This window comes from Pararge aegeria, chromosome 20 (genome assembly GCF_905163445.1).
Source record: "Pararge aegeria chromosome 20, ilParAegt1.1, whole genome shotgun sequence".
Lineage (NCBI taxonomy): Eukaryota > Metazoa > Arthropoda > Insecta > Lepidoptera > Nymphalidae > Pararge > Pararge aegeria.
In genome coordinates, this window is record NC_053199.1 from 17,302,449 (window position 1) to 17,320,289 (window position 17,841).

The 17,841-nt window shown below is 41.5% G+C and overlaps 1 protein-coding gene across 1 annotated transcript; it reads right to left on the reverse strand.

Moving 5' to 3' along the window:
- Positions 1-2,522: 2,522 nt before the first annotated feature.
- On the reverse strand, positions 2,523-16,980 carry LOC120632913. The gene is made up of 7 exons (XM_039902951.1): positions 16,842-16,980; positions 14,254-14,363; positions 7,316-7,595; positions 5,401-5,579; positions 4,794-4,956; positions 4,432-4,532; positions 2,523-3,146 (listed from the first exon to the last, which is right to left on the reverse strand). Exons 1-7 carry the CDS (start codon positions 16,978-16,980, stop codon positions 2,949-2,951), a joined length of 1,170 nt encoding a protein of 389 aa, XP_039758885.1. The 3' UTR covers positions 2,523-2,948.
- Between the last annotated feature and the right edge of the window lie 861 nt (positions 16,981-17,841).

Here is a 17,841-nt window from a genome sequence, read left to right on the forward strand (position 1 = left end):
GACAGAGTATCCGATTTTATCGAAAATGGCCCGTGATTTTCTCTCAATACCTGCAACTTCAGTACCTGCTGAGAGGTTATTTTCTAAAGCATCATTAGTAATTAGAAAACATAGAAATAGGTTAAGTGATGAGTCAGCCAGATGGTTACTTTGTATTAATTCTTGGTCAAAAGAATTGATATAAAGTATCATAACCTAATGATAAAGCTGTTGATTTGTGTTGTATTTTATTTTTTATTCAAATAAATGATAAATCGTAAAACTCTTTTATTAAATTTCTTATAAGTTGAGGGTTCAATCTCTTTCTAGACAGATAAGTATTGTTCTTTAAAATACAGTCAAGTTATTGTAATTAATTTGTTTTTTTACATGTTTTAGCAAATGTAAGCTTATAAATCATAAATGTTTATTAAGAAACAGTTACTTCCATGGAAAACGACATATAGGTCAGTTGATTTTTCGAATTTCTTATCAAATCTTCAGTTATTTATTAATCTGCTTGATCTTTACTATGGCTATGTTAATTCAAGCTCACAATGTTCCAATTCTAATACGTTTTTCTAAGATTTAAAGTAAACTTTAATAAATAGTAATAGACTAATAGGTAATTGCAAGACTTGCAAGACTCTTGCTGCAAGACCAAGACCAAGACCAAGACTGGGAGCGCAAGACCAAGACCAAGACCAAGACCAGGTGTATTGGCGCAAGACCAAGACCAAGACTGGCTAAGTCTCGTCTTGTTCTTGCATTTGGGCAACACTACTGTAAAGCAATGCTGCAGAAAATAGCGGTAGACATTTTCCGGACACTTGCCGATTGGTTTTCTAGTAATGCTAATATCTATAGAACACACATAAAAAGATTTTCTTCTTTACTCAGGAACGCTGTCATAATATGTTACTTCAAACACTCAATCACTAACTTATATTTACCTAGTTAGGTAAATAACAATTAACGATATAAACGGTACTACAATTACATTAATTACCTATTAAACAATTTATCGCAGTGGATAACAAGTATTGCAATGTGAGGATGAATCGACAAAACGGCAGGCACTTCCTTGGTAGGTATTACAGTCCACTGGTGGAGTCCAAGTTTGAAAGGAAAGGTTTGCACATACACGGTACGCTGGGCGGGCGGCTCGGTGATCGCAGTACGTGGTAGTAGTAGCACGGAGGATATAATACTATACTGTTAAATACCCTTCCATTGCTTTGCCTTTGTCCAACGAGATGATTGTAAAATCGAAAAATATAGACTACGAGCAACATAGCGCGGTTGAGCTAATCAAATATAACAAACAACAAGCTGATCAAATATAATAAAAGACACACTTTGCCATTAATAAATTATAATTAGGTTTGCATTCTCGTACGCGGCTGGAGGCCTGAGCCCAGCAGGCGGATTTCGATGATGAGACTTACGGGAAATCATCACGAGTAGTTACCATTTACAACCGTTGCCCGCGGAACACTTCGCTAAGTACCGATAAGGCTTACATCTGTAGGTTCGATGTGCTTTTTATTCCAATACAAGTTCACATTTGACTGCAATATCACCTGGTGGCACGAGTTGATCCAGTCTAAGATATCAGCTAACTAAACTGTTAGGAGAATGATAGTTGTAATCAAATCATATCCTCCATCGGTTTCTAGAGGGTATCGCACCTCATCGGTTTATACGGGGCATTTAACATCAAATCATTATTCGCTTGGGGAGGGTATGTTTTTGTCTGTAGATAAATTGCTCACTAGAATACCTGTTACCTGTTTACTTACCTGTTTTCCTCGTTATGGTATACAATAGAAGTTTAAACATTCATTTATTAAAAGTTACGTTCAAAAAGGTAAAAATAAAAGAAACGAATGGCAGTCGCCACGCAACTGTGATATAGGCGAGTAAACAAACTCGGGGCCCCATGGACGAAGCTGTCCACTTTTAGATTATTTGCTGAGTTGGCTGCGAGGCGATGCGTGTTCTTCCGTTCCGATGCTAAACTACACAAATTTAGTTTAATTCCTGTATTCAGTGCAATTTTGTGTTCATAAAACGGAACCCCTTTTAGGTCATTCCCGTATCTGCTAGGTATTCATTCTTTGTTACACCGATTTCGCAAAATGTAGGTATATGAACCTCATTCGGAACTAAATTGTGAACCTGTCTGTAGAACGTATGTAGACACGCTATAATAACAAGTACTTATATAGTTTACATTTATAAAGTTAGCGTGAAAAGATAAAAGACTTACAATACAAGTAACACTTAGATAACCATTTGTCCCTATTTATTTAATTATGTTGCATCGAAAACAAAATTGGAAATTAAAAATTAAAAAATGAAATCAAACTGCCGTCGCCTTCATTCGGAGTGAAGGCGAAGTTCAAACCTCGCGCTGCTACTAACAGCGTTTTCTATTAGAACTTGACCTTTACAGGGTATTTGAGTACTTATCTAAGAATTCATAGCTGTATGGGAAAGGTGAGGCGTTTCCGCTGAATGTTCCAAGTAAAACAACTGCATCATGGCACTGTCCATATTTATTTACACGTCATGATGATTGCATATTACACATGCGCAAAACCTGCCGCGGAGGCCATGTACTTAGCATTGGGAACGATGCGACGCGACCTCATAATCACTCGGCGCTGAGTAATGTGCAATCAGCGTAATAAATAGCTATTCACAATATTTACAAATCAAAATAAGTCAGTTTGCGTATACACAGCATTGTCACACTTGTGTTCTCGGTGGTCACACTCGTTTTTACAGGAATACACACTCATTTTCTCTTTAATGACACTCGTTGCCACAGAAGGCACACTTGTGTTCTAGATGGTCACACTCATGTTCTCGGTGGTCACAGTCGTGTTCTAGATGGTCACACTCGTGTTCTCGATAGGCACACTCGTGTTCTCGCGTTGGGGCTCCCGTCCCGGCGGCGCGCGTCACGTGAGCAGCAGCGGCAGCAGCAGCAGCGGCAGCAGCAGTGAGGTGGCGCGCAGCGGCACGGCCGCACCGACGCGCGCCGCCGCCTCGTCGCGCTGCATGGCCTCCAGCTCGCCCTCTGCAACACGCGTCGTGTGAGCGCCGCCACGCCTTGGACGTAGTCTCCCCCTATCGCGTCGCAAAATAATCCTACTAGCCTACTAATATAATAAATGTGAAAGTGTGGATGTTTGTTACTCGATCATGCCCGGTCCCGGTCCCTTAAGGAGTTCCCGAGAGAAAATTGAAAATTGCTTACGAGCTAATTCGCGAGCAGAAAGCTTTGAAATTTGGTATGCATGTCACCTATGCTATGGAAAAGGACATGTACTTTCTATACCGATCTCTCAAACAGTTCCCGTGGTTGAAGATTAAAAACTGTTAATGAGTTAAAGGGCAAAGCTTTAGATCCAATTCTGAAGACCACGCAGACGAAGTTGCAGAAGTTAAATGATAATTATATTACGACAACACATACATCACCATCTAGCCCCTAAGTAAGCGTTTTATTTATTTATTTATTTATAACTTGTGTTGTGAGTACTAACATGACTGTTAAATATTTTAATGAATAATATAGATAAATACTTATAATACACAAATAAACAACTAGACACTGAAAAACACAGCATCGTGTAGCGGAGCTGCTATGCCCGTGCCGGATTTCATCTTCAATAGGGTTTTACTTACGACAATAAGTAAACACTTAGTTTGTATGGAAAAATAAACATGCTTCTTTTGATTTCAATATTTTACAAGTAAAGGTGATTCCATATACTATATACCTACACTACTATGCACCGTTCAATAATATTTCATAATTCGGTTACACGTTGTATATATTCGTTAGGAAGGATATCAACTGCGATTTTATGATGGTAGATTTGTTTTGATAAATCATTAAAATTGTTAGTAGTTGCTCTTATCGAAGCATGCCACTGTCGCCAAAATACATAGTAGGTACTTAAATGATATCGAGCTCATCAATATTTAATGTAATAAACAATGTGATAACGAACCGACAAGCGGTTTATCCTAATATAATAACGAAGCCCACGGATTATTCATTATTATTATAATATTATTGTTGTTATTAAGATAACTGTCGCCGTGTATTTAAAACATACATTTTTCCTAAAAATAAGTATTTTGGCAATCCACTCGAAGCTATTCTAAAAGCTTCCGCTCGGGCACATTACAACTGCGAGGGATTTAAGGGAGATTATTGGATAGAATCAATTTTGAATGACTCAATAATCCAATTGCCGAACAGTATTTTTCCAGTGTAACCGAGTCAGGATGAATAAAACTCACACCCCCAGACATTGTGACAAACATCGTGTGTTTTTTATCATGTTTTGATGACTGTGTGATAAGTTTTCTAATACGATTCTATTCCAAATCATAATAATTTGACAACAAGCTCTGTTGTGCAATATATACTTCTCTTAGCTGAAATATCTCGTCGGCGTCGATACAGGCTCTAGCCGGAGCACAAGATTGGCTCGCCCGCAGTCGAGGGGTCGCTATCGAGTATGGCAATACTTGAACATCAGAATCAAACGGATATTTTTATCATTTTTTGAAGTTCCAATCGGCCTGCAATTCTTTAGTTCGGTCTTTTCACAGAACCTTCGTAAAACAAAAATAAAAGTACAGGATTCGCAATTCTAATACGAGTCTCATTGGGTCCATTTTACTTTAACGATACAGAGTACGATATTCGAAATCGAGTCCTCGTCTGCGAGCGAGCAAATTTTGTAGGTAGGCTACTGCCGTGGGTGTACCTCGTCGGCAGCACTCACCCGCGTCGCCGTCGCCCACGCGCAGGCGCAGCTCGGCCGAAGCGGCGCCGGCGCGGCAGGTGTAGCGGCCCGCGTCGGCGCCGCGCAGGCGCGCCAGCGTGAGGCGCGAGCGCACGCGCCCCGCCCAGCGCTCCGTGTCCAGGCTGACGCCGCCGCGCGGGCTCTGCGGGCACGCTCCGTCTCAGACCTCGCTCGTGTTCGAAACTAACGTGGCAACCAATCGACTCGATAATACTTGGCAAAGTATTAGCTGAGAGGATTGAGAAAGGTTTCCACGGAATTTGTAAAAAACCGTAATAAACGCGGATCAGGTACGCCGGCAAAAGCTAGTGAAATAATAATGTGATCTTCGACGCCAGAGGCGGGAATTAATGTATTTTAGCACCAAGATTTGACAACCCATAAGACACAATAAATTTTTAACTATTTTAAAAGAGTAGCTTGAAAAGAGACTATTGATAATCGAAAGAGTGAATTGTTAACTTTTTTATCATTCTGATTGGCGGACCACGGATAAATGATACATCAGATGCAAAGAACACGACCTTCAACACGTATCGTGCCGAGTTCATCAACATAAGTAAGGAATCGCAGGCGGGGCTCGTACCTGCGGGTCGAGCGCGAGGCCGTCGCGCGCCCAGCTCACGTGCAGCGCGGGCAGCGCGGCCAGCAGCGCGGGCGGCGCGGGCTCGTAGCGCGCCTCGCACGCCAGCTGCGCCGCGCCGCCCGCCGCGCCGCGCCGCGCGCCGCCCAGCGCGCGCACCGCCACCGCCGGCAACGACGACTCTGCGCACGCAGCCCGTACACGCACCGCTCCCACCTACGCCCGCTCGTGCGGCCGCGGGAAACTTCACTCCGGTTTGTACGGAACGGAATAAGCGCCGTCTAGTTGTCAGCATTGTAACTAGATCACAGGTCGCGCTCCAACGATACCATACAAATCGTAGTTAACTTTCACGCGATCGAATAAGTAAGCGTACGTAGAAAATCTCAAACTTAACACTCTCATCCTGCTGACTGCTCGAGCAGCCGTTTTTACCGCAGCGCAATTCGCACAGACATTAAGAAAGAATATCTGCTATTCCGAAAACTCCCACACATTACTATAATAAATATATTACGACAATCACACAATCAGCATCTAGCCACATAATAAGCGTAGCTTGTGTTGTGCGTATTAAGATGACTGATGAATATTTTTATGAATAATATACATCAGTACTTATAACATACATATACACCCACACACAGAAAAATATCATGCTCATCACACAAATATTTTCCAGCAGTGGGACACGAACCCACGGCCTTGGACTCAGAAAGCAGGGTCGCTGCCCACTGCGCCAGACGGCAGACTTACTATGTATGCAGTAGAAGCATGAACACATTCGTCGGGATTACGATTAAATCGTGTATCCGTGTATGGACACTTAAAAATCCTGAAAAAGTCCTATTATATTATAAGGGTCTACGTAAACGATAAAAAAACTTGTAAATTATTGCTCCAACCAGATTGATCTTCTAATAATTTTAAATGACAAAGTGAAATGGTGTTATCAAAAATAATACCCGGCTAAGTTAGTGGCTTCTTCTTAGAACAGGACCCATATACGCAGGGCAGTGTGGCCCCACACTGCCCTGCGTCACCTATGAGGCAATTAAACATGCAAGCACATATTCACACTCGTAGACTGAAAATACATAACGCTACCCTACGGTTCGCAAAAATCAGGTAAGAAAGGCTAACAGAAGATTAGATGTTGAAGAGTTTATTGTTGTTGATTTAAGTTTTTAGATTAGATAGTGAGAACATTTATCAAACAAGATAACGTATACTAACAAAACTGTTACCATTGTAAACGGACGGAAAATTACTCCGAATGCGACGCCACGCAAAGAACAACCTAGAGGGCAGCAGAGGCTAAGTCATAGGATTCCGTTAGCACCCTTTCGTAAGATCCAAAATGATTAAAATGCCCCCTTATGGCGTAAGGCCGTAATATGTACAGATTCTCAGAAATGGTTCATGCGCAACTAAACATTCGAGGAAAACTTACTAAAGCAACAACCACTCCGCGCACATCCGCTTGGTTGCGCCTGCGCCGCGCCGCGCCGCTTGGTTACGTTCTCTTCTTGCCTCAAAAACATTTTGTACTGCGCGCTCACCGACCCGACATGCACCGAGGCGCGTGTGAACCACCAATGCGAAAATATTTTTTCAGGGAATATTTTCCCTTATTATTCGGTTCGTGAAAAGTACGCGGCGCACCACACGCGGGTGGAGGGGTGGTGACAACGGTATTCTAGTCAGCCGTCCCCAAGCGGCACAGATCATCTACTTAGAGAGAATCCTACAACGTACACAACCGTTTTTGTATACAATATTGTGGATCTGTTAATTAGATCATTTTTAAAATACCTTTGATATTAGATAATAGTACGAAATACTATGATCTATTCCGTAGGTCTTGTTTCACATGTTAGCTTGTCTCTCTCGCTTACGCGAGACGCGGGGTACTCACCTACAACGGTGAGGTTGAAGAACAAGCTCATCTTGGGCTCCGTGTTGATCTGGCACTCGTAGCGGCCCGCGTCGCCGGGACGCAGCCGCGCGATGCGCAGCGTGTGCACCGCGCCCGCCGCGCCGCCGTCGCGCGACGTGACGCGCGGCGCCCAGTCGTCCGCGTCGTCCGCGTCGCCCGCGTCCGGCGCCTCGGAGCACGACACGCGCGCGTCGGCCGTGAACACGGCGCCGGCGTGCGTGAGGATCTGCAGGTCGCTGGAGCGCACCCACGACACTTGCTGCTGGAACGGATGTAAATCAATATAATAACAATTTCAGCACTGTTGTGGGGATTATCCACTGTATTAAGAGTGATACTGCTTTGCAACGTTATATCACGTTTATATTTAGGGCTCTAGATGTGAAAAGTTAGATACTTCCTGTTAGGTGCGTGCCGTAAGTTGAAAGTGTTTCTCATCAGATAATTTTAACCAATGAATAACAGTGCCATAGCTTTTCGGTGTCAGCGGCATATCTTACGAATAGAATTATTCACACAATCATGTATAACAAGCTACCAAATAAACACGCAAACTAAAACATGAAGACGCTTTACACAATTAATTTAAGCTGCAATGCGTATTCGTAACGATGTGTTAATTTCGGTGATTTATTGAGTAGCGTGGAGCGCTGCACGCGAACTCAACGAATGTCAAGAAAGACGCGGCCGAAGCATCACAACAAACGCCTCTCAGCGCGACTGCTGCGCTGGTCGCGGGCAGCTTCCGGGCGCGTGGCGCTATATCGGGCGCAGAGTCGATGACCGACGGCGATGTTCTGGTCGCTGTAACGACACGCCGCTTTTAGCGCGTGACGCGGCCTCGAAGATTTGCGGACATTTCCGCGACACATGCCAGATATCGGTAAGCTTTTCGGCACTTATTTAGTTCTCGATCGGTCGTGGGATTTATTGTAAAAATTACGGGCGAAGCAATGTAGAGATTAAAGTCGTCAGCAACATCATCACTTAACCAAATATACCTACATTCACTGCTAGACATTGGTCTTTTGTAGGGAGTTTGAAAATCCACGATCTTGGGTCGCTTGTTTCGAGCTGTTTCCAGCAACTCGTCGTCAGATGTTGTTCGTCCATCTCGTTGGGGGCAGACCGACGCTGCGTTTACCGATGCGGGGTCGCCATTCCAGTCCCTTTGGGACCTCAACGTCCATCTCCGAGTTATATCCCGCCAATTGCCACCTAAGTAACAGTAACCCTAGTTTTTTCTCTCCTCCTTTCTGATCAGATCACTTAGAGAAACTTTCAGCATAGCCTCTTCATTGCCCGCTTAGTGACTCTGAGCCTTCAGTAGCTAGCTTCATTATATCCGTAAGTCATCACTAGCAACACGCATTGTCTGAAGACACTGGTCTTCAAACAATGAGGGATTTTGGACGAAAAGTTACACCAGTTCTACGTATTTTGGCATAACTTGAAAGCTATAATATTATGTTTAGCAAAAGGGGATGTATCTCTTCATAGTGAAAGCATTTGGGTACTAGAATTAACATACATAGGTCACAAGTTAATGCTTCAGAAGCCAGAACATTTCCAAATTCCCGAAAATCCTTATTTTATGACATAAGGCAATGTGCAGATTTCAACGAGACAGAGTATGAGACTGGCAACCATGTGCAAAATTGCAGTATGAGTAGTTTTTTTATTCTACCGCAGTGAATGTGTCTGCAAAATGACTGCTCGAAGGATCTGCGTGCAATTCACATTTGCTAGAGGTTTAGCATTAAAGGCATTATGTTAGTATGGCTTTCGAGCTAAGGGGATAATTGCTAAAACTTAGAGCAATCCAAGCCCCATGTTGGGTGACTAGTCCTAACAAGCGCGTGATGTTGTCACGGCAGGATGCGTGCCGCCCGCACAGAGTCGCGTGTCACTGCCCGTGGGTTCGCACTTCGGATTATTGTATCGCTAATTCGAGCTCCACTTATCCTACTGCACGCGATGCCGCGCTCCGGTGAGAAATACCTCCAATAAAATCTTTCCGCGTGTCTCACAAACAACTCTGCAACGAGCTCCTCAGTGCTGTTTATGTCTTGTTATGAATAGTGCTATCGAGCTTTTCAATACTAGAATGTTTACGATTTCCCACTCGAATTAAATATCTACAAATCCGTTAGTTCACGCGAGAGAAAAATTACTGCTAAATATATAATTATTGTTTGCAAACATATTCACAGGTTGACCGAATGAAGTAGAACCGGTTGGTTCTACTTGTCGAATTTGAAAGTTTTATTATTATTCAGCCCCAAGCAGTTACTGGACTACGATCTTAAGTTATGGTTCAGCTTTAAGGAATTAGGATTTTATGATACCGACATCACTAATCGGTACGCAGCTCGTTTTTGCCGACAAACACGATCTTAACTAGGAATTATAAGTTTTCAAATAGACCTGGTTCTTCCCCTTTCATACGTAGGTACAACTTTCGATGAGCAGGAACTCTTAATTGATTTATTCTCTTCAAGGATGAATTATTTTTATCACGCGGTAAATAAAATCGTGCCTTCTAATTATCAGTATAGTTGGCTCATTTGGACGGGCTGTAACTTAGTGCGCAGTAGCATCGCAGCAGAGAGGTCGGTTCCAACGGGAGAGTCGGTACTGGTGGTGCGCGAGTCATTGGAAGGGGATGTGCGTACAAATAAGCGGAAGTCGGAAGCACGTGTAGCGGCGGCGCGCGGGGCGTGTGACATTGGCATTGATTATTTTTAGAGTTCCTCCGGAGCGCAGCGGAGGGCGCTGCGGGCCTCCGCACTTCTCGCGAAGCGCACGCTACACTACACAAGCATACTAGATCTCTGCGTGCTGTCTATTAATACTTTGACTTCTATTTCTACCTGCTCTGGTATGTGACAGATCCGAAAACGAAAGAGCGAACGTTTACACTGGATCTCGATATAATTTGCTTCACGACTTTATCGCAGCGAGCGACGACGTCAAATACAAATCGACCAAAAGCTCTGTCTAAGTTGTGGAAGAACAAAGAAAAATCAGTCGTTCAAAAATTTTAATTTATAAAAACTATTTATCTATGTATGTACAGGCAGTGGCGTGCATTGGGTTTCCTACCAGGGTATGCATACACCAGGAAAATTGCATAAAATGGCACAAATTCTCCTCCTATTCGAGTTATATATCAATGTTAGGGTATGCAGTGCTTTTATGCATGTATGGAGTGCGCGCCACTGTGTGCAGGCAAAACATAAAAGATATTTACACTTGCTCATTAATATTTTGTTTAAACTATACTATTTGCGGTTTAAGAAATTTATTGTTTTCATAAGAACAGTATTCACTTACATGAAAACTTAAGCATTATAAGGTTTGCTGAGATTGTAAGTTAGAGCGTGCTACACAAAAAAAAGACTTAATTCCACATGCCAAAAACAATTAATTTACATGCAGCTATCCGTTAGAACTTTTAACTTAAAAGTATACAAAAATATGAGGGTAGTATGGTACCATTGTAACAAAAATCCCACTAACGCTAGGCATATCTACGTCATGAAGTGGATATTACATAGACGTAGAGTGACAAGATGTGCCTCAGTTAGTAGATAGGAGAAATAGTTATTATTTTTCATTTAGTAGGTGGGCCTTTAATAGTTTTTTGAAATTGTAGAAACTTTTACTTTCTTTTATACACTTAGGGAGTTTATTGTATAATTGGGCACTTTCAAATGTTATATTTTTTTTACCGTAGTTAGTTCTTGGTGGGCGTAGTATTATATTATTTGCACTTCTTAACTGTCTCAATTGCGGGAATTTATTTTTAATAGTAAAAGTTGTATTTGTGTGTATGTCTTTTGTTAAAATTTTTCGAATTAAAATGCATGTGTAGTATTTGTATGTACTTGAAATATTCATCAATTTTGTTTCTTGATATAGTTTTACTGTTGGTGTAAGAAAATCATATTTAAATAATATTTTTACTAATTTATTTTGAGCTGTTTGTAAAAGTTTTATATTGGTGTTGGCTGCTGAGCCCCAGATTTGGATAAGGTAGTCGATATGTGGCTTAACTAGTGAGTTGTATATTATGTATCGGACTTTATGTGGTAGGCAACGTACTATGCTTCGCAAGGCTCCAGTAAGAGTAATTATTTTCGATTTAATTTTTCTTATGTGTGGTTTCCATGTAAGTTTGCTGTCTAAGATGAGACCCAAGTATTCTTCACAGTCTGATCTAGTGATTGTAGTATTATTTATTTTTAAGGGTTCAAAATTGTTAATTTTTTTTTCTTTGCTGCAAAAATTACGTAATGAGTTTTACTTATATTGATGGTCAGTAAGTTACATTGAAACCAGACATTAAGTAAGTTAAGGTCATTTTGTGCGTCTTGAACTATTGTCTCTATTTTATTACCATAATAAAATAAAGTGGTATCATCGGCATATAGTGATAATTCACCTTTAAGTCCTATTTTACTTATATTATTAATATAAATCAAGAAAAGTATAGATCCAAGAATCGAGCCCTGAGGAACTCCGTAAGTTATCGATTTATGACAGCTTTGGTATTCCCCGATCTTGACTACCTGGGAGCGATCAGTTAAGTACGATTCAAAAATTTTATGAGCATTGTCAGTGATACCTATGTCCTTTAATTTGTTTAAGAGTATTTGATGGCTGACTGTATCGAATGCCTTTTTTAAGTCTATAAATATGCCAAGTGCAATTTTTTTGTCATCTATGTTATTTTTTATTCTGGTGACTAAGTCTACAGTTGCAGAGAGGGTGTTAGATTTGGGTCTAAATCCGTATTGTTTAGGGTACAAAAAATCTATTGAGTTCAAGCACGTTTCTAGTCGATTATAGATTACTTTCTCAAAGATCTTCGAAAGAACCGGAAGCACGGAAATGGGTCGATAGTTACTGGGATCCGATTTAGGACCGGATTTATAAATAGGGGTGACCTTAGCAATTTTTAGTGTTGTGGGAAAGGTCCCTGTTCTAAAACAGGTATTTATATTATTTCAATAACAATTTGATGTAACTACCATAATGAAGTAATGGGGGAAGAAGTGTTGTTTTATGAGTCTGTAGGTGCACATATATTTTAACAACAAAGACAATTAACAGTAACACATTGTCAGCGTATTTAATCCGCGATAAAAAGATAGCTCTTTTCGTTACAATACAAAAAATTATATACCTACCTACATACCTGTTACAAGCGATATACGCAAACGACACATTGGCGCCTGTTATTAGGACACAGCACTCCTGCCGTAACTTCCGCTCCCAACTCCAAATATTTCATTCAGAATTTTCACCGACATTCAGCCTGGATGGCGAGCGATGGAGGCATTTTCCGTAAGTGGAGTGGACTAGACCCTGTTTAAACGTCACCCTTAGTCTAGGCCCGCGCCTCGCGGAGGACGTCTTAAAGGGTTCCCATTTCACCCCCCGATTGCGTAGAGCTGAGTTCCCTGCACGGCTAGAGGAGAAATTATTCCCCTCCCGGGGTAAGGAAAAACTTGTATCATCCCACAGCTTTATTAGCTCTCTTAGCATGGGCGTACCTACTGGTAAATGTAAATAATATAATTTAATACGAAATGATATAATCTTAAATAAATAAATACTAATACATAAAGCTAGAGAGTTTGTTTGTTTGTTTTGCTTGTACGCTAATCTCAGAAAATATTGGTCCGATTGGACCGCACGTATCGAGGAAGGCTATAGATTCATTTATTAAAATAAAAATTGGTTGCCTGTAAAGTCGGTATACGGGCGAAAGTTTTACGTGACAACGACTTTGAGTGGTAAAATAATTTTAATGTGAATATTCATTCGTATAGTAGGAAGAAGGATGAAATAATAGTAACAATTTAAAACATTTATTTATACAAAGAATTATATTTAAAACATTAATTTATACAAAGAATCTCGCACTGAATTTCATATTAACAAAATTTTATTTTTACCTTTACACATACATACGTATTTATACACAAATATACATACAATAACTTGCAATACATTTGCGTACAATGAAACAGCGTTTACTACAAAGGGACGCGTGCCTTTCACTTTTTATGTCTGTCTCTCTCGCTCTTAGGCGGGCTAACCATGCCCGAGTGGAAGGGACGCGTGCCTCTCACTCGCTCTCATTGTGAGCGCATAACGTGAGCGGAGCGTAACGCAGTTTCTTGAAGTGTCACCCGGCAAACCAATTTATAAGACGTTGTCACGTCAAAACTAAAGATCCTTAAAAAAATTGCAATAATCTAAAACTACATAAAGCAGAAAAATTTTGCCTGTAAAATTTTTTTTTTTCGGCGTGCGCTGTGTAATTTATTTGTAATACATAAAAAGGATGTACTTTATTAAAGTTTATTAAAAATAATTATCTACAAAAAGTCGCGGAGGACATATATCTAACTATCATAGTGAACTTACAATAGCAGTTTGTGATCTGACTTACTACGGCAAGAAACTCAACAGTTGCTCTTTTTCAACATCAACTGTTTACTTTTTACATTTTAACATGATTTTTTCTATCTTGTGAGAGATGAAGCGGAGCCATATGCCTCCAAGCAACCTTGTGTTAAGAAATTAATCAATTGCATAGTAACCTCGTTGTAATAAATTTGTTTTAACATATTCTTTAAACTTATGCATTGTCCAAAGTAGGAATCATGTTATAAAAGCGTATTCTCAATCCCACGAATGACTTCTGTAGGTTTCGCAGACGATATGCAAAAGACACTAATTTATGACCATTATATAAAGATGATGTATTTATCTTTGTTTGTTTGTTTGTACCGAATACCTATCTAACTGTATCAGCAATCTCCCGCCTTCAGCTCTTTCCCAATGAATCGAATAGTTAGTCGGACGGAAGGGCTCGGCCAGTCTCGGAACTCACTCACCGCTCGCTCGGCGAGGCGCAGCACGCGGCAGCGCAGCTCGGCCGTGTCGCCCGCGCGCGCCAGCACCAGCGCGTGCTGGCGCGGCGCGAAGGCCGGCGCGCCGCCCGGCGGAGCTGCAACAAACCTCCCGTCACTGCTGCTGCCTTGCTACTACATGTGCGAGCGACCCATTGTAGCCAAATTTGATAAAAGCCAAGCCAGTATAAATAAAATCCATGTTACTCAGATTTTCAAGTATTTCGTTACTCGAAAACGACATGTGCCCGCCCGCACGGTAAAATATCTCTCGAGTGTCAAAACACTATCACATCAGCTAAAGTTACTTATTATAATTTGACACTTTTAAAACGAGGTAAATTAGTTACATTTACGTACTGGGGTGAAACAGAACTATAGGTTTCAGTAATATACAAAAACCGGTTATCGATGCTCAAAACATTCGCTTTACTGCACGATGTCTAAGTTATCCAGTGCAGTACCTGTGACAGTTAGTAATTATGATTATAGTTACTTAAAAAGTGGCAAAAGAATGCAGAATTCTTTATCAAAGTAAAATATATTTAAATAAATTAAATGTTCCTAAAACTTTTGTCGGTAAGTTTCTTATTTCTCGTGGCTCGACAACCCTGACACACGAGCGCCAGTGCACGTGGCGGTAAAGTGCGATTACGCAGTGCGCAGCATAATTCTCTCAAGATCAATGCAACTTCGGTACATTAGAATTACCTATTCCGTGCTGTGGGTTGGCCGGAGCCTGAGTGAGTTCACAGATGAAACGCTCGAACTCTACAAAGCGCAGGTATATGGAATAGTGGACGAAGCCTGAATTCGCCTTTAATCAAGTCAGGTGGTGACTTCGTCTTTGTTCAGGGTGGCCACAAGGCTAACTTTAAACTTCTAATAATAATTCTCCGATTTCCTTCCTGAGTTAATGTTAGTAGGCAAATAATTAGACTTCGAGTTTAATAAATATTTGATTAAGGTTAAAGGGACAAAATGCCAAAGCTAATTTAATTTTATTTGTAAAACAGCACCACCTTAATTTTACTTCAATTAGTTTCATTAAAGCATATTTATTTCGAGCAAAGTTCGGAAATTTAATAAGGGGGTGATGCTTCAATTGCTTACATTTTTCGTTCACAACTGGGGTGCAACTGTACGGTAAATTTTTCTCTAGGTGGTTAGTTAAGTTAGGTTATTTTATATTAGTTTTATATATCACATTAATTTGACCAAATTAGCCGTAAGTACGCGTATGTTGCGTAGGATTACTGACGAGGTCTACATTATAATACTTACGTCCTACAGTCATCTGAGTCAAGCCGTAACCATGAACTAGGCACACATTGCCACAATTATACATGACCGTAACTTCTTATTGCATGCCCTTTGTGTTCACGATTGCAGTTCAATTTTACATGTCCACAATGCTTTGCCACTCTACACTGGGTGGTGTGGAAAGAATCCGAATTCTTCGATTCTGAACAGAAAAACGAGAAAACATGGTGTTTCGTTTCGGGTTATAAAGATCTATAAACGCTACATTAATAGAAAGACTAGCGCGTAATTTATATTCGTTTTGTTTGAAACACTGTGGTCTAATCAATTGACTAGTAGGTGTGTAGTTGCAAAGTGTGTACATGTTATAAGTACCAGGCAATCAGCGCTAAATCAGATAAACACGCAAGCTATGATTGCGGAGTCGAGAGCGCGGTGCGGGGGCGGCGGGAACGACCGGCCTCGCATTATTAACATTTCAACACTTCATCGCACTCTATATTTACCCTCACGCTGACACACTAACTCGCCCGCCACCACGTGCTCGCTGCCCGTGGCCCGCCCCTACCATAGTATCCAGGGAGCTCACAGCCATCTCCGTGGGAGAGTACGTGCCCGGACGACTTAGGAGTACGTACCGGACCGTACGGAGTTAGGCAATAGTCCATCAGGCTGACCCAGTGCGGCTTGGTAAACTTGACACGCCTTTGAGAACATTATGGAGAATTTTCAGGCATACAGGCTTCCTCACGATGTTTTCCTTCACCGTAGAGGCAAGTGATATTTTAATTCCTTAAAACGCAAATAACTTAGAAAATTTAACGTGCACCTGCAACAGGTGATAGCCTAGTCCCCCTAAGCTATCACCGCTGCAGTACAGTACCTACCTTTAGTGCAAAATTTGCTCTCTCGCAATCGAGAAATCGAAGTCTTAGATGGCACTTATGATGCGTACATGAGAAATGTAAACATGTGAGTTGATGGCAATAGCTACACTACAATATTTATTATACCGGTTTCCATTCGGGTCCACTTTCTATAGAATTACAAACTCTGCCTAGTGCCATTACAATAATCAATTATAGGTAGGTGTAAAAATTTCCATTATTATCTCCGGTCAAGTGGAGGTAATTAAAAGTCAATAACAAACTAAAAGTCGTTCAATCGAAATCAGGTCATCTGGTCAAAGCCAGTCACCGTGCCATGCCAAGCCTAAACAGAAGCTGAGGAGTATTTTCGAACAAGTACAAATATTCGAAACACTACATTGTTCCGTTTTGCAGCTGATACGCAGTCGCTTACCAACTACTTACAAATATTCCGCGTGTATTGTTCTTCCTTTAATAAAGCATCGCGGCCCTTCTCGAGTGTCAAACTGCGCGAGTGGGCACGTAGCCGCCTGTTGCGCGCATTGTCATCGCGCACGTGCATCGCACAGCTCGGTACCGCCATGCGACGTGACGCCGGCGCCGTGGGTGGCCACACGCCACCCCCTCGCTCGACACCCGCCACTCGTCTCTCAGCACGGCAATTACAACTAGCTGGCAACACTCGGTCGGCGCCGCTAGCTGTGGGGTTTCAGTCGGTAAGAGTCCGACATATCCACTGCGCCCTGTCGTGGTGGTATCCATTGGGATTTGCCAACGAGATAAAAAGGTTAACTTTGGCCAAGTCTATATCCTTCTATTCTATGCCTTCATATACCGACCGGTTATCTTGCTCCTCGAAGTCGGTTTACGCCTTAGAAACTCGCTAATACTGAGAATGTAGTATTTCCATTACCTTTCATGATTAACTTGAAATTAAGTTAATCCTTAACTGTAATACAGTCTAACACTTTTATGGGTATTTCAACTATATTAAACCGATCCCCTTTTATCGATCGTACCGGACCCACAAAATAGGTAAGTACCGGAACAAATAAAAATTAAAAAAACAAAAACATAAATTCCATAACTGTCTGCAGGATTCAACCGGGGCCATCCCATTTTTATTATCACAGCCATCACCACTGCGCCATTGGCGCTATTGGCTGTCAGGTTCAGGACAATTCAATAGTAACAATTTTTGCTCCAATCCACGAATCGACCCCCGATCCTGTTCCGGACGCAACGAGCGATCAGTCGTGGAGTCGTGGAGGTTTTTTTTTTTATTTATTAACGATAGGTCAGCGTTTGACGACAATCATGCCCGTTAGAAAGCAATGATGAGGTCTAGGTTGGAGCACGCTTGCCTAGAAAAAGCCTATTTACTCTAGCCTTGAAGGTACTCAAATTATACGTGACAGGAAACACAGTTGCCGGGAGGGCGTTC

Bases quoted from the DNA above. Each gene is read 5' to 3' on its own strand.
- LOC120632913 (XM_039902951.1), bottom strand. From the start codon at position 16,980: ATGGCGGTACCGAGCTGTGCGATGCACGTGCGCGATGACAATGCGCGC. The intron at 14,364-16,841 runs GTAAGTAGTTGG...GGTTTGTTGCAG, and splicing joins ACAATACACGCGGAATATTT to CTCCGCCGGGCGGCGCGCCG. The intron at 5,580-7,315 runs GTGAGTACCCCG...CTGCGTGCGCAG, and splicing joins CTTCAACCTCACCGTTGTAG to AGTCGTCGTTGCCGGCGGTG.